A 15,000-nucleotide genomic window follows, 5' to 3' on the forward strand; every position below is an offset into this window, starting at 1 on the left:
TTTTCAACCACTCCACAAATTTATTTTTTCACAAACTATAGTTTTGACAAGTCGGTTAAACGTTTCGGGTAGCCTTCCACAACCTTCCCACAATAAGTTGGGTGAATTTTGTCCCATTCCTCCTGACAGAGCTGGTGTAACTGAGTCAGGTTTGTAGGCCTCCTTGCTCGCACACGCTTTTACAGTTCTGCCCACACATTTTCTATAGGATTGAGGTCAGGGCTTTGTGATGGCCACTCCAATATCTCGACTTTGTTGTCCTTAAGCCATTTTGCCACAACTTTGGAAGTTTGCTTGGGGTCATTGTCCATTTGGAAGACCCATTTGCGACCAAGCTTTAACTTCCTGACTGATGTCTTGAGATGTTGCTTCAATATATCCACATAATTTTCCATCCTCACGATGCCATCTATTTTGTGAATTGCACCAGTCCCTCCTGCAGCAGGGGGGGGCAGGAAAGGAGGGGGAGGGATTGGAGCTCCCTGGCAGTGTGAACACAGAGTGTCAGCCCTCATATATATATATAGTTGAGTCAGTAGTCTCATATATAGTCTCGTATATAGTTGAGTCAGTTATCTCACAGCTATGTGAGTCAGTTGTCTTGTATATAGTTATGAGACAACTGACTCAACAATATACGAGACAGTAGGTGTCATAGAAGCCTCTCTACCAACCCAGAGACAGACGTTCAGCCTGAACTCTATATTATAGCCCTGCCTCCCTCTCTGGTCCAGACATTCAGCCTGAACTCTATATTATAGCCCTGCCTCCCTCTCTGGTCCAGACGTTCAGCCTGAACTCTATATTATAGCCCTGCCTCCCTCTCTGGTCCAGACGTTCAGCCTGAACTCTATATTATAGCCCTGCCTCCCTCTCTGGTCCAGACGTTCAGCCTGAACTCTATATTATAGCCATGCCTCCCTCTCTGGTCCAGACGTTCAGCCTGAACTCTATATTATAGCCCTGCCCCCCTCTCTGGTCCAGACATTCAGCATGCACTCTATATTATAGCCATGCCTCCATCTCTTGTCCCGACATTCAGCCTGAACTCTATATTATAGCCATGCCTCCCTCTCTGGTCCAGACGTTCAGCCTGAACTCTATATTATAGCCATGCCTCCCTCTCTGGTCCAGACGTTCAGCCTGAACTCTATATTATAGCCATGCCTCCCTCTCTGGTCCAGACGTTCAGCCTGAACTCTATATTATAGCCCTGCCCCTCTCTGGTCCAGACATTCAGCCTGAACTCTATATTATAGCCCTGCCCCCTCTCTGGTCCAGACGTTCAGCCTGAACTCTATATTATAGCCATGCCTCCCTCTCTGGTCCAGACGTTCAGCCTGAACTCTATATTATAGCCATGCCTCCCTCTCTGGTCCAGACGTTCAGCCTGAACTCTATATTATAGCCCTGCCCCCCTCTCTGGTCCAGACATTCAGCATGCACTCTATATTATAGCCATGCCTCCATCTCTTGTCCCGACATTCAGCCTGAACTCTATATTATAGCCCTGCCCCCCTCTCTGGTCCAGACATTCAGCCTGAACTCTATATTATAGCCCTGCCCCCCTCTCTGGTCCAGACATTCAGCCTGAACTCTATATTATAGCCCTGCCTCCCTCTCTGGTCCAGACGTTCAGCCTGAACTCTATATTATAGCCCTGCCCCCCTCTCTGGTCCAGACATTCAGCCTGAACTCTATATTATAGCCCTGCCCCCCTCTCTGGTCCAGACATTCAGCCTGAACTCTATATTATAGCCCTGCCCCCTCTCTGGTCCAGACATTCAGCCTGAACTCTATATTATAGCCATGCCTCCCTCTCTGGTCCAGACATTCAGCCTGAACTCTATATTATAGCCTGTCGCCCTGCCTCCCTCTCTGGTCCAGACATTCAGCCTGAACTCTATATTATAGCCCTGCCCCCCTCTCTGGTCCAGACATTCAGCCTGAACTCTATATTATAGCCCTGCCCCCCTCTCTGGTCCAGACATTCAGCCTGAACTCTATATTATAGCCCTGCCCCCCTCTCTGGTCCAGACATTCAGCATGCACTCTATATTATAGCCATGCCTCCCTCTCTGGTCCAGACGTTCAGCCTGAACTCTATATTATAGCCCTGCCCCCCTCTCTGGTCCAGACATTCAGCATGCACTCTATATTATAGCCATGCCTCCCTCTCTGGTCCAGACGTTCAGCCTGAACTCTATATTATAGCCCTGCCCCCCTCTCTGGTCCAGACATTCAGCCTGAACTCTATATTATAGCCCTGCCCCCCCTCTGGTCCAGACGTTCAGCCTGAACTCTATATTATAGCCCTGCCTCCCTCTCTGGTCCAGACGTTCAGCCTGAACTCTATATTATAGCCATGCCCCCCTCTCTGGTCCAGACATTCAGCCTGAACTCTATATTATAGCCCTGCCCCCCTCTCTGGTCCAGACATTCAGCCTGAACTCTATATTATAGCCATGCCTCCCTCTCTGGTCCAGACATTCAGCCTGAACTCTATATTATAGCCTGTCGCCCTGCCCCCCTCTCTGGTCCAGACATTCAGCCTGAACTCTATATTATAGCCATGCCTCCCTCTCTGGTCCAGACGTTCAGCCTGAACTCTATATTATAGCCCTGCCCCCCTCTCTGGTCCAGACATTCAGCATGCACTCTATATTATAGCCATGCCTCCATCTCTTGTCCCGACATTCAGCCTGAACTCTATATTATAGCCATGCCTCCCTCTCTGGTCCAGACGTTCAGCCTGAACTCTATATTATAGCCATGCCTCCCTCTCTGGTCCAGACGTTCAGCCTGAACTCTATATTATAGCCATGCCTCCCTCTCTGGTCCAGACGTTCAGCCTGAACTCTATATTATAGCCCTGCCCCCCTCTCTGGTCCAGACATTCAGCCTGAACTCTATATTATAGCCCTGCCCCCCTCTCTGGTCCAGACGTTCAGCCTGAACTCTATATTATAGCCATGCCTCCCTCTCTGGTCCAGACGTTCAGCCTGAACTCTATATTATAGCCATGCCTCCCTCTCTGGTCCAGACGTTCAGCCTGAACTCTATATTATAGCCCTGCCCCCCTCTCTGGTCCAGACATTCAGCATGCACTCTATATTATAGCCATGCCTCCATCTCTTGTCCCGACATTCAGCCTGAACTCTATATTATAGCCCTGCCCCCTCTCTGGTCCAGACATTCAGCCTGAACTCTATATTATAGCCCTGCCCCCCTCTCTGGTCCAGACATTCAGCCTGAACTCTATATTATAGCCCTGCCCCCCTCTCTGGTCCAGACATTCAGCCTGAACTCTATATTATAGCCCTGCCCCCCTCTCTGGTCCAGACGTTCAGCCTGAACTCTATATTATAGCCATGCCTCCCTCTCTGGTCCAGACGTTCAGCCTGAACTCTATATTATAGCCATGCCTCCCTCTCTGGTCCAGACGTTCAGCCTGAACTCTATATTATAGCCCTGCCTCCCTCTCTGGTCCAGACGTTCAGCCTGAACTCTATATTATAGCCCTGCCTCCCTCTCTGGTCCAGACGTTCAGCCTGAACTCTATATTATAGCCTGTCGCCATGCCTCCCTCTCTGGTCCAACAGGAAGTTCTGTTTAAAGTCAAAGCTCAGGTCATATTTATAGACTTACATGTATCGTAGATGAGGGTTCTGGGAGAAAGCCCGGGCCTGGATGGAGTGTAGACTGCAGTTCATAACGGTTCTGAAAGACACATCAAATCAAATCAAATGTATTTATTTATAAAGCCCTTCTTACATCAGCTGATGTCTCAAAGTGCTGTACAGAAACCCAGCCTAAAACCCCAAACAGCAAGCAATGCAGGTGTAGAAGCACGGTGGCTAGGAAAAACTTCCTAGAAAGGCCAAAACCTAGGAAGAAACCTAGAGAGGAACCAGGCTATGAGGGATGGCTAGGAAAAACTCCCCTAGAAAGGCCAAAACCTAGGAAGAAACCTAGAGAGGAACCAGACTCTGAGGGGTGGCCAGTCCTCTTCTGGCTGTGCCGGGTGGAGATTATAAGAGAACATGGCCAAAATGTTCAAATGTGGACACACAGACAGTTTGGTCATGTTTTAATCAGCTTGGTCATGTTTGTATATAGTATACAGGTACCGTAATACCCTGTTTATAGCCTCCACATTGACTCTGTACCAGTACCCCCTGTATAAAGCCTCCACATTGACTCTGTACCTACCGGTACCCCCTGTATATAGCCTCCACATTGACTCTGTACCAGTACCCCCTGTATAAAGCCTCCACATTGACTCTGTACCGGTACCCCCTGTATATAGCCTCCACATTGACTCTGTACCTACCGGTACCCCCCTGTATATAGCCTCCACATTGACTCTGTACCGGTACCCCCTGTATATAGCCTCCACATTGACTCTGTACCTACCGGTACCCCCCTGTATATAGCCTCCACATTGACTCTGTACCTACCGGTACCCCCCTGTATATAGCCTCCACATTGACTCTGTACCGTAACACCCTGTATATTGCCTCCACATTGACTCTGTACTGGTACCCCCATTATATAGCCTCCACATTGACTCTGTACCGGTACCCCCTGTATATAGCCTCCATATTGACTCGGTACCGGTACCCCCTGTATATAGCCTCCACATTGACTCTGTACCGGTACCCCCTGTATATAGCCTCCACATTGACTCTGTACCGGTACCCCCTGTATATAGCCTCCACATTGACTCTGTACCGGTACCCCCTGTATATAGCCTCCACATTGACTCTGTACCGGTACCCCCTGTATATAGCCTCCACATTGACTCTGTACCGGTACCCCTTGTATATAGCCTCCACATTGACTCTGTACCGGTACCCCCTGTATATAGCCTCCACATTGACTCTGTACCGGTACCCCCTGTATATAGCCTCCACATTGACACTGTACCGGTACCCCCTGTATATAGCCTCCACATTGACTCTGTACCGGTACCCCCTGTATATAGCCTCCACATTGACTCTGTACCGGTACCCCCCTGTATATAGCCTCCACATTGACTCTGTACCGGTACCCCTGTATATAGCCTCCACATTGACTCTGTACCGGTACCCCCTGTATATAGCCTCCACATTGACTCTGTACCGGTACCGCCTGTATATAGCCTCCACATTGACTCTATACCGGTACCCCCTGTATATAACCTCCACATTGACTCTGTACCGTAACACCCTGTATATAGCCTCCCCATTGACTCTGTACCGGTACCCCCTGTATATAGCCTCCACATTGACTCTGTACCGTAACACCCTGTATATAGCCTCCACATTGACTCTGTACCGGTACCCCCTGTATATAGCCTCCACATTGACTCTGTACCGGTACCCCCTGTATATAGCCTCCACATTGACTCTGTACCGGTACCCCCTGTATATAGCCTCCACATTGACTCTGTACCGGTACCCCCTGTATATAGCCTCGCTATTGTAAGTAAGTAAAGTCTACACTTGTTGTATTCGGCGCATTTGACAAAGTTTGATTTGATTTTGATTTCAATTGTGAAATAATGATTTGTGACAATACAGTAACTTGTTGACGGTCCTTGGTCACCACAGAGAGAACAGGCGCCCACGGCCTTGGTCACCACAGAGAGAACAGGGGCCCATGGCCTTGGTCACCACAGAGAGAATGAACAGGGGCCCACGGCCTTGGTCACCACAGAGAGAATGAACAGGTGCCCATGGCCTTGGTCACCACAGAGAGAACAGGGGCCCACGGCCTTGGTCACCACAGAGAGAATGAACAGGCGCCCACGGCCTTGGTCACCACAGAGAGAATGAACAGGGGCCCACGGCCTTGGTCACCACAGAGAGAATGAACAGGGGCCCACGGCCTTGGTCACCACAGAGAGAATGAACAGGGGCCCACGGCCTTGGTCACCACAGAGAGAATGAACAGGGGCCCACGGCCTTGGTCACCACAGAGAGAATGAACAGGGGCCCACGGCCTTGTTCACCACAGAGAGAATGAACAGGGGCCCATGGCCTTGAGTTACGGATACAGGTATCCTGTGTGTGTGAATTTCTTTTCTCTCTTCTCCTCCTCACAGGTGGCAATCATCACTCCCCAATCAGTCAGTAATCAGAAGACACCTGCTCTTTTTACCTTACCCAATCACATCCCTTTCCCTTGGTTTAAAACCCCAGTCAGTTATTTTCTCTAGAGCTCAATCTCTCTGTCATTCAATCTCTCTGTGTCCCCATCTGTCTGTCTGTCTGTCTGTCTGTCTGTCTGTCTGTCTGTCTGTCTGTCTGTCTGTCTGTCTGTCTGTCTGTCTGTCTGTCTGTCTGTCTGTCTGTCTGTCTGTCTCGCTGTCTCTCGCTCTCTCTCGCTGTCTCTCACTCTCTCGCTGTCTCTCTCTCGCTGTCTCTCTCTCTCTGTCTCGCTCTCTCTCTCTCTCTCTCTCTCTCCCCATTTCGCTCTGTGTCCCCATCTCTCTCTCGCTCTGTGTCCCCATCTCTCTCTCTCTCTCTCTCTCTCTCTCTCTCTGTCTGTCTGTGTTCCCATCTCTCTCTCTCTCTCTCTCTCTCTCTCTGTCTGTCTGTGTTCCCATCTCTCTCTCTGGATTGATCTCTCTTTTGTTTTTGCACCTACATGTCACTTTGTCCGGTATCCTGTGAGTATTGTATTGTTGTGGTGCATGTTTGATGGTGGGAAAAGGGGGTACCAAGACAAGTCGCCAATGGGCATACACCACCCGTAGGAATACTTTGTCTAAATACCCTATTTAGAACTGGGTGGACCACCCACTGTATTGTTGGTTAGTTAGCTAGCTGTTATTGAGGTTCTAGCTAGTTAGAACTGGACCACCCACTGTATTGTTGGTTAGTTAGCTAGCTGTTATTGAGGTTGGCTAGTCTAGTTTAGGGGTGTTTTTGGATTTATTGTTTCTTCCCTTGGGTCCAACTCAGCCCCTTTTCCCGCCCCCCTTTACCGTGTGTTTAAGGAATAAACCTTTAGTGTTCGACGGTAGATTTAAGTTGTCTGTGGTTATTTGTTCTCACTGTCCCTTTTCACTGTTATAATTTGCATGAGTTATGTTATTGGTCTCGTTTCCATCCCCCCCTAGACTGCAGGGCCAAAGGGATTCGTAACACCTTGGTCACCACAGAGAGAACAGGCGTCCATGGCCTTGTCACCACGCTTATTTATACTCTCTCTCTCTCTCTCTCTCTCTGTCTCTCTCTCTCTCTGTCTCTCTCTCTCTCTGTCTCTCTCTCTCTCTGTCTCTCTCTCTCTGTCTCTCTCTGTCTCTCTCTCTCTGTCTCTCTCTGTCTCTCTCTCTCTGTCTCTCTCTCTCTCTCTCTCTCTCTCTCTCTCTCTCTCTCTCTCTCTCTCTCTCTCTCTCTCTCTCTCTCTCTCTCTCTCTCTGTCTCTCTCAATTCAAGGGGCTTTATTGACATAGGAAACATATGTTAACATTGCCAAAGCAAGTGAGGTAGATAATATACAAAAGTGAAATAAACAATAAAAAATGAACAGTAAACATTACACATACAAAAGTTTCAAAATATTTTTTATTTTATTTATTTATTTCACCTTTATTTAACCAGGTAGGCCAGTTGAGAACAAGTCCTTTATTTAACCAGGTAGGCTAGTTGAGAACAAGTTCTCATTTACAATTGCGACCTGGCCAAGATAAAGCAAAGCAGTTCGACAACATACAAAAACACAGAGTTACACATGGAGTAAAACAACATACAATCAATAATACAGTAGAAAAATAAGTCTATATACAATGTGAGCAAATGAGGTGAGATAAGGGAGGTAAAGGCAAAAGGCCATGGTGGCAAAGTAAATACAATATAGCAAGTAAAACACTGGAATGGTAGATTTGCAGTGGAAGAAAGTTCAAAGTTAAAATATAAATAATATGGTGCAAAATAAATAAAATAAATAAATACAGTAGGGGAAGAGGTAGTAGTTTGGGCTAAATTATAGATGGGCTATGTACAGGTGCAGTGATCTGGGAGCTGCTCTGACAGCTGGTGCTTAAAGCTAGTGAGGGAGATAAGTGTTTCCAGTTTCAGAGATTTTTGTAGTTCGTTCCAGTCATTGGCAGCAGAGAACTGGAAGGAGAGATGACCAAAGGAGGAGTTGGCTTTAGGGGTGACCAGAGAGATATACCTGCTGGAGCGCGTGCTACAGGTGGGTGCTGCTATGGTGACCAGTGAGCGGAGATAAGGGGGGGCTTTACCTAGCAGAGACTTGTAGATGACCTGGAGCCAGTGGGTTTGGCGACGATTATGAAGCGAAGGCCAGCCAACGAGAGTGTACAGGTCGCAATGGTGGGTAGTATATGGGGCTTTGGTGACAAAACGGATGGCACTGTGATAGACTGCATCCAGCTTGTTGAGTAGGGTATTGGAGGATATTTTGTAAATGACATCGCCGAAGTCGAGGATTGGTAGGATGGTCAGTTTTACGAGGGTATGTTTGGCAGCATGAGTGAAGGATGCTTTGTTTGCGAAATAGGAAGCCAATTCTAGATTTAACTTTGGATTGGAGATGATTGATGTGAGTCTGGAAGGAGAGTTTACAGTCTAACCAGACACCTAGGTATTTGTAGTTGTCCACAAATTCTAAGTTAGAACCGTCCAGAGAAGTGATGCTGGACAGGCGGGCAGGTGCAGGCAGCGATCGGTTGAAGAGCATGCATTTAGTTTTACTTGTGTTTAGAAGCAGTTGGAGACCACGGAAGGAGAGTTGAATGGCATTGAAGCTCGTCTGGAGGGTTGTTAACCTGTTAGGGCTAGGGGGCAGTATTGACACGGCTGGATAAAAAAACATACCCGATTTAATCTGGTTACCACTCCTACCCAGTAACTAGAATATGCATATACTTATTACATATGGATAGAAAACACCCTAAATTTTCTAAAACTGTTTGAATGGTGTCTGTGAGTATAACAGAACTCATTTGGCAGGCAAAACCCTGAGACATTTTCTGACAGGAAGTGGATACCTGATGTGTTGTATTACCTTTAAACCTATCCCATTGAAAAACACAGGGGCTGAGGAATATTTTGGCACTTCCTATTGGTTCCACTAGATGTCACCAGCCTTTACAAAGTGTTTTGAGTCTTCTGGAGGGAGATCTGACCGAACATGAGCCATGGAACGATGATGGCCCATTAGACACCTGGCGCGCGAGTTCATGTTGGGTACCCTTGTTCCAATACGTTATAAAAGAGTATGCATTCGTCCACCTTGAATATTATTCATGTTCTGGTTAAAAAAGGCCCTAATGATTTATGCTATACAACGTTTGACATGTTTGAACGAACGTAAATATATTTTTTCCCCTCGTTCATGACGAGAAGTCCAGCTGGCTTAGATCATGTGCTAACAAGACGGAGATTTTTGGACATAAATGATGAGCTTTTTTGAACAAAACTACATTCGTTATGGACCTGTGATACCTGGAAGTGACATCTGATGAAGAGAATCAAAGGTAATGGATTATTTACATAGTATTTTCGATTTTAGATCTCCCCAACATGACGTCTAGTCTGTATCGCAACGCGTATTTTTCTGGGCGCAGTGCTCAGATTATTGCAAAGTGTGATTTCCCAGTAAGGTTATTTTTAAATCTGGCAAGTTGATTGCGTTCAAGAGATGTAAATCTATAATTCTTTAAATGACAATATAATATTTTACCAATGTTTTCTAATTTTAATTATTTAATTTGTGACGCTGACTTGACTGCCGGTTATTGGAGGGAAACGATTTCCTCAACATCAATGCCATAGTAAAACGCTGTTTTTGGATATAAATATGAACTTGATAGAACTAAAAATGCATGCATTGTCTAACATAATGTCCTAGGAGTGTCATCTGATGGAGATTGTAAAAGGTTAGTGCATCATTTTAGCTGGTTTTATGGTTTTGGTGACCCTGTCTTTGAATTGACAAAACATTACACACAACTCTTGTAAATGTACTGTCCTAACATACTCTAAATTTATGCTTTCGCCGTAAAACCTTTTTGAAATCGTAAAACGTGGTTAGATTAAGGAGATGTTTATTTTTCAAAGGGTGTAAAATAGTTGTATGTTTGAAAAATTTGAATTTTGACATTTATTTGGATTCAAATTTGCCGCTCTTGAAATGCACCTGCTGTTGATGGAGTGCACCACGGGTGGCACGCTAGCGTCCCACCTAGCCCATAGAGGTTAACACAGTGTCCAAAGAAGGGCCAGAAGTATACAGAATGGTGTCGTCTGCGTAGAGGTGGATCAGAGATTCACCAGCAGCAAGAGCGACATCATTGATACAGAGAAAAGAGTTGGCCCAAGAATTGAACCCTGTGGTACCCCCATAGAGACTGCCAGAGGTCCGGACAGCAGGCCCTCCGATTTGACACACTGAACTCTATCAGAGAAGTAGTTGGTGAACCAGGCGACGCAATCGTTTGAGAAACCAAGGCTGTTGAGTCTGCCGATGAGGATGTGGTGATTAACAGAGTCAAAAGCTTTGGCCAGGTCAATGAATACGGCAGCACAGTATTGTTTCTTATCAATGGCGGTTACGATGTTGTTTAGGACCTTGAGCGTGGCTGAGGTGCACCCATGACCAGCTCTGAAACCAGATTGCATAGCGGAGAGGGTGCGGTGGGATTCGAAATGGTCGGTAATCTGTTTGTTGACTTGGCTTTCGAAGACCTTAGAAAGGCATGGTAGGATGGATATAGGTCTGTAGCAATTTGGGTCAAGAGTGTCACCTCCTTTGAAGAGGGGGATGACAGCAGCTGCTTTCCAATCTATGGGAATCTCAGACGACACGAAAGAGAGGTTGAACAAGCTAGTAATAGGGGTTGCAATAATTTCGGCAGATAATTTTAGAAAGAAAGGGTCCAGATTGTCTAGCCCAGCTGATTTGTAGGGGTCCAGATTTTGCAGCTCTTTCAGAACATCATCTGAATGGATTTGGGAGAAGGAGAAATGGGGGAGGCTTGGGCGAGTAGCTGTGGGGGGTGCAGTGCTGTTGAATGCAGTAGGGGTAGTTAGGTGGAAATCAAGGCCAGCCGTAGAAAAATGCTTATTGAAATTCTCAATTATAGTGGGCTTATCGGTGGTGACAGAGTTTCCTATCCTCAGTGCAGTGGGCAGCTGGGAGGAGGTGCTCTTATTCTCCATGGACTTTACAGTGTCCCAGAACTTTTTGGAGTTTGAGTTGCACGAAGCGAATTTCTGTTTGAAAAAGCTAGCCTTGGCGTTTCTAACTGCCTGTGTGTATTGGTTTCTAACTTCCCTGAAAAGTTGCATATCGCGGGGGCAGTTCGATGCTAATGCAGAACGCCACAGGATATTTTTGTGTTGGTTAAGGGCAGTCAGGTCTGGGGAGAACCAAGGGCTATATCTGTTCCTGGTTCTAAATTTCATGAAAGGGGCATGCTTATTTAAGATGGTGAGGAAGGAATTTAAAAAAAAATAACCAGGCATCCTCTACTGACGGGATGAGGTCAATATCCTTCCAGGATACCAGGGCCAGGTCGAATAGAAAGGCTTGCTCGTTGAAATGTTTCAGGGAGCGTTTGATAGTGATGAGTGGAGGTCGTTTGACCTCTGACCCATTACGGGTGCAGGCAATGAGGCAGTGATCGCTGAGATCTTGGTTGAAAACAGCAGAGGTGTATTTAGAGGGCACGTTGGTTAGGATGATATCTATGAGGGTGCCAGTGTTTGCGGCTTTGGGGTTGTACCTGGTGGGTTCATTAATAATTTGTGTGAGATTGAGGGCAACAAGCTTGGATTGTAGGATGGCTGGGGTGTTAAGCATGTCCCAGTTTAGGTCACCTAGTAGCACGAGCTCTGAAGATAGATGGGGGGCAATCAGTTCACATATGGTGTCCAGAGCACAGCTAGGGGCCGAGGGGGGTCTATAGCAGGCGGCAACGGTGAGAGACTTGTTTTTGACTTGTTTTTGGAGAGGTGGATTTTTAAAAGTAGAAGTTCAAATTGTTTGGGTACAGACCTGGATAGCAGGACAGAACTCTGCAGGCTATCTCTGCAGTAGATTGCAACACCGGCCCTTTTGGTCGTTCTATCTTGTCTGAAAACGTTGTAGTTAGGGATGAAGATTTCAGAGTTTTTGGTGGACTTCCTAAGCCAAGATTCAGACACAGCTAGGACATCCGGGTTGGCAGAGTGTGCTAAAGCAGTGAATAAAACAAACTTAGGGAGGAGGCTTCTAATGTTAACATGCATGAAACCAAAGCTATTACGGTTACAGAAGTCATCAAAAGAGAGCGCCTGGGGAGTAGGAGTGGAGCCAGGCACTGCAGGGCCTGGATTCACCTCTACATCCCCAGAGGAGCAGAGAAGCATAAGTATGAGGGTACGGCTAAAAGCTATAAGAATTGGTCATCTGTGACGTCCAGAATAGAGAGAAAAAGGAGCAGGTTTCTGGGGGCGATAAAATAGCTTCAAGGTATAATGTACAGACAAAGGTATGGTGGGATGTGAGTACAGAGGAGGTAAACCTAGGCATTTAGTGATTATGAGAGAGATATTGTCTCTAGAAACATCATTGAAACCAGAAGATGTCATAGCATGTGTGGGTGGAGGAACTGAGAGGTTGGATAAGGTATAATGAGCAGGGCTAGAGGCTCTACAGTGAAATAAGCCAATAAACACTAACCAGAACAGCAATGGACATTGCATATTGACATTAAGGAGAGGCATGCTTAGCCGAGTGATCATAAGGGTCCAGTGAGATTCAGACAGCTAGCCGGGCCATAGGTAGCAAGCTGGTGGAAGATGGAGGGAGGTCTGTTTTTAGCCACTTCGTGCGTTTCCGTCTGTGGGTTAGTGGGGTTCCGTGTGGAAGGGGGGACCAGTCCAAGTTGGCAAAATAGTTAGTTACAGTGGCCCAAGAAAAGTGTCCGATAAACCTATTCAGATCGCAGCCGATAAGACAGCTAACGATTAGCGGGCCGCAGATGGGCGATCAGGTTACGTCGCGACGGAGGGGCCAGTTGGATAACTCCCTTGGGCAGATAACGTCGGTGGTCCAGTCGTGAAGGCCCGGTGGGGCTCCGCATCGGCAGTAAAACGGGTCCGGATAGGTGATTGTAGCCCAGGAGACACTTCAGCTGGCTAGCTCAGGAAAAGCCCACGAGTGGCTGACGGAACTCTTCAGCAGGCTAGCTCCGGAATAATGTGTGTTAATTCCGGGACCGACGTTGCGGCAACAGGTCACAAATCTTGCTGCTGTGATTAAACTCTGTGGTATTTCACCCAGTAGATATGGAAGGTTATCAAAATTGGGTTTGTTTTCTAATTCTTTGTGGATCTGTGTAATCTGAGGGAAATATTTGTCTCTAATATGGTCATACATTTGGCAGGAGGTTAGGAAGTGCAGCTCAGTTTCCACCTCATTTTGTGGGCAGTGTTGCACATAGCCTGTCTTCTCTTGAGAGCCAGGTCTGCCTACGGCGGCCTTTCTCAATAGCAAGGCTATGCTCACTGAGTCTGTACATAGTCAAAGCTTTCCTTAAGTTTGGGTCAGTCACAGTGGTCAGGTATTTTGCCGCTGTGTCCTCTCTGTTTAGGGCCAAATAGCATTCTGGTTTGCTCTGTTTTTTTTGTAAATTTTTTCCAATGTGTCAAGTAACTTTCTATTTGTTTTCTCATGATGTGGTTGGGTCTAATTGTGTTGCTGTCCTGGGACTCTGTGGGGTCTGTTTGTGTTTGTGAACAGAGCCCCAGGACCAGCTTGCTGAGGGGACTCTTCTCCAGGTTCATCTCTCTGTAGGTGATGGCTTTGTTATGGAAGGTTTGGGAATCACTTCCTTTTCATTTTAGTATTTAATGGCTCTATTATGAATTTTGATCATTAGCGGGTATCGACCTAATTCTGCTCTGCATTCATTATTTGGTGTTCTACGTTGTACACAGAATATATTTTTGCAAAATTCTGCAATGCAGAGTCTCAGTTCGGTGTTTGTCCCATATTGTAGATTCTTGGTTGGTGAACGGACCACAGACCTCACAACCATAAAGGGCAATGGGTTCTACAACTGATTCAAGTGTTTTTAGCCAGATCCTAATTGGTATGTTGAATTTTATGTTCCTTTTGGTGGTGTAGAAGGCCCTTCTTGCCTTGTCTCTCAGATCGTTCACAGCTTTGTGGAAGTTACCTGTGGCGCTGATGTTTAGGCTGAGGTATGTATAGTTTGATGTGTTCTCTAGGCAACGGTGTCTAGATGGAATTTGTATTCGTTGTCCTGGGGACTGGGCCTTTTTTGGAACACCATTATTTTGGTCTTACTGAGATTTACTAACAGGGCCCAGGTCTGACAGGGCCCAGGTCTGTCAGGGCCCAGGTCTGTCAGGGCCCAGGTCTGTCAGGGCCCAGGTCTGACAGGCCCCAGGTCTGACAGGGCCCAGGTCTGTCAGGGCCCAGGTCTGTCAGGGCCCAGGTCTGTCAGGGCCCAGGTCTGTCAGGGCCCAGGTCTGCCAGGGCCCAGCTCTGCCAGGGCCCAGGTCTGACATGGCCCAGGTCTGTCAGGGCCCAGGTCTGTCTGAATCTGTGCAGTAGATCTAGGTGCTGCTGTAGGCCCTCCTTGGTTGGTGACAGAAGCACCAGATCATCAGCAAACAGTAGACATTTGAGTTCAGATTCTAGTAGGGTGTGGCCGGGTGCTGCAGACTGATCTAGTGCCCTAATTGGTTATATATGTTGAAGAGGGTGGGGCCTGTCTCACCCCACGGCCCTGTGGGAAGAAATCTGTGTGTTTTGCCAATTTTAAACGCACACTTGTTGTTTGTGTACATGGATTTTATAATGTTGTATGTCTCTCTGTCTCTCTTTCTCTGTCTCTGTCTCTCTTTGTCTCTCTCTCTCTGTCTCTCTCTCTGTCTCTCTTTGTCTCTGTCTCTCTCTCTCTCTGTCTCTCTCTCTCTGTCTCTCTCTCTCTCTGTCTCTCTCTGTCTCTCTCTGTCTCTCTCTGTCTCT

The 15,000-nt window shown here is 46.9% G+C and overlaps 1 protein-coding gene across 1 annotated transcript in view; it reads right to left on the reverse strand.

Annotated features, from left to right (window-relative positions):
- Positions 1-15,000, reverse strand: part of LOC106595813 (NT-3 growth factor receptor) — a 141,157-nt gene that overhangs the window by 96,324 nt on the left and 29,833 nt on the right. Inside the window, exon 3 of the mRNA XM_045708728.1 lies at positions 3,649-3,720. Coding sequence (XP_045564684.1) covers positions 3,649-3,720 — 72 coding nt within the window. The remainder of the gene's footprint in view (positions 1-3,648; positions 3,721-15,000) is intronic.

This window comes from Salmo salar, chromosome ssa26 (assembly GCF_905237065.1).
Source record: "Salmo salar chromosome ssa26, Ssal_v3.1, whole genome shotgun sequence".
Taxonomy (NCBI): domain Eukaryota; kingdom Metazoa; phylum Chordata; class Actinopteri; order Salmoniformes; family Salmonidae; genus Salmo; species Salmo salar.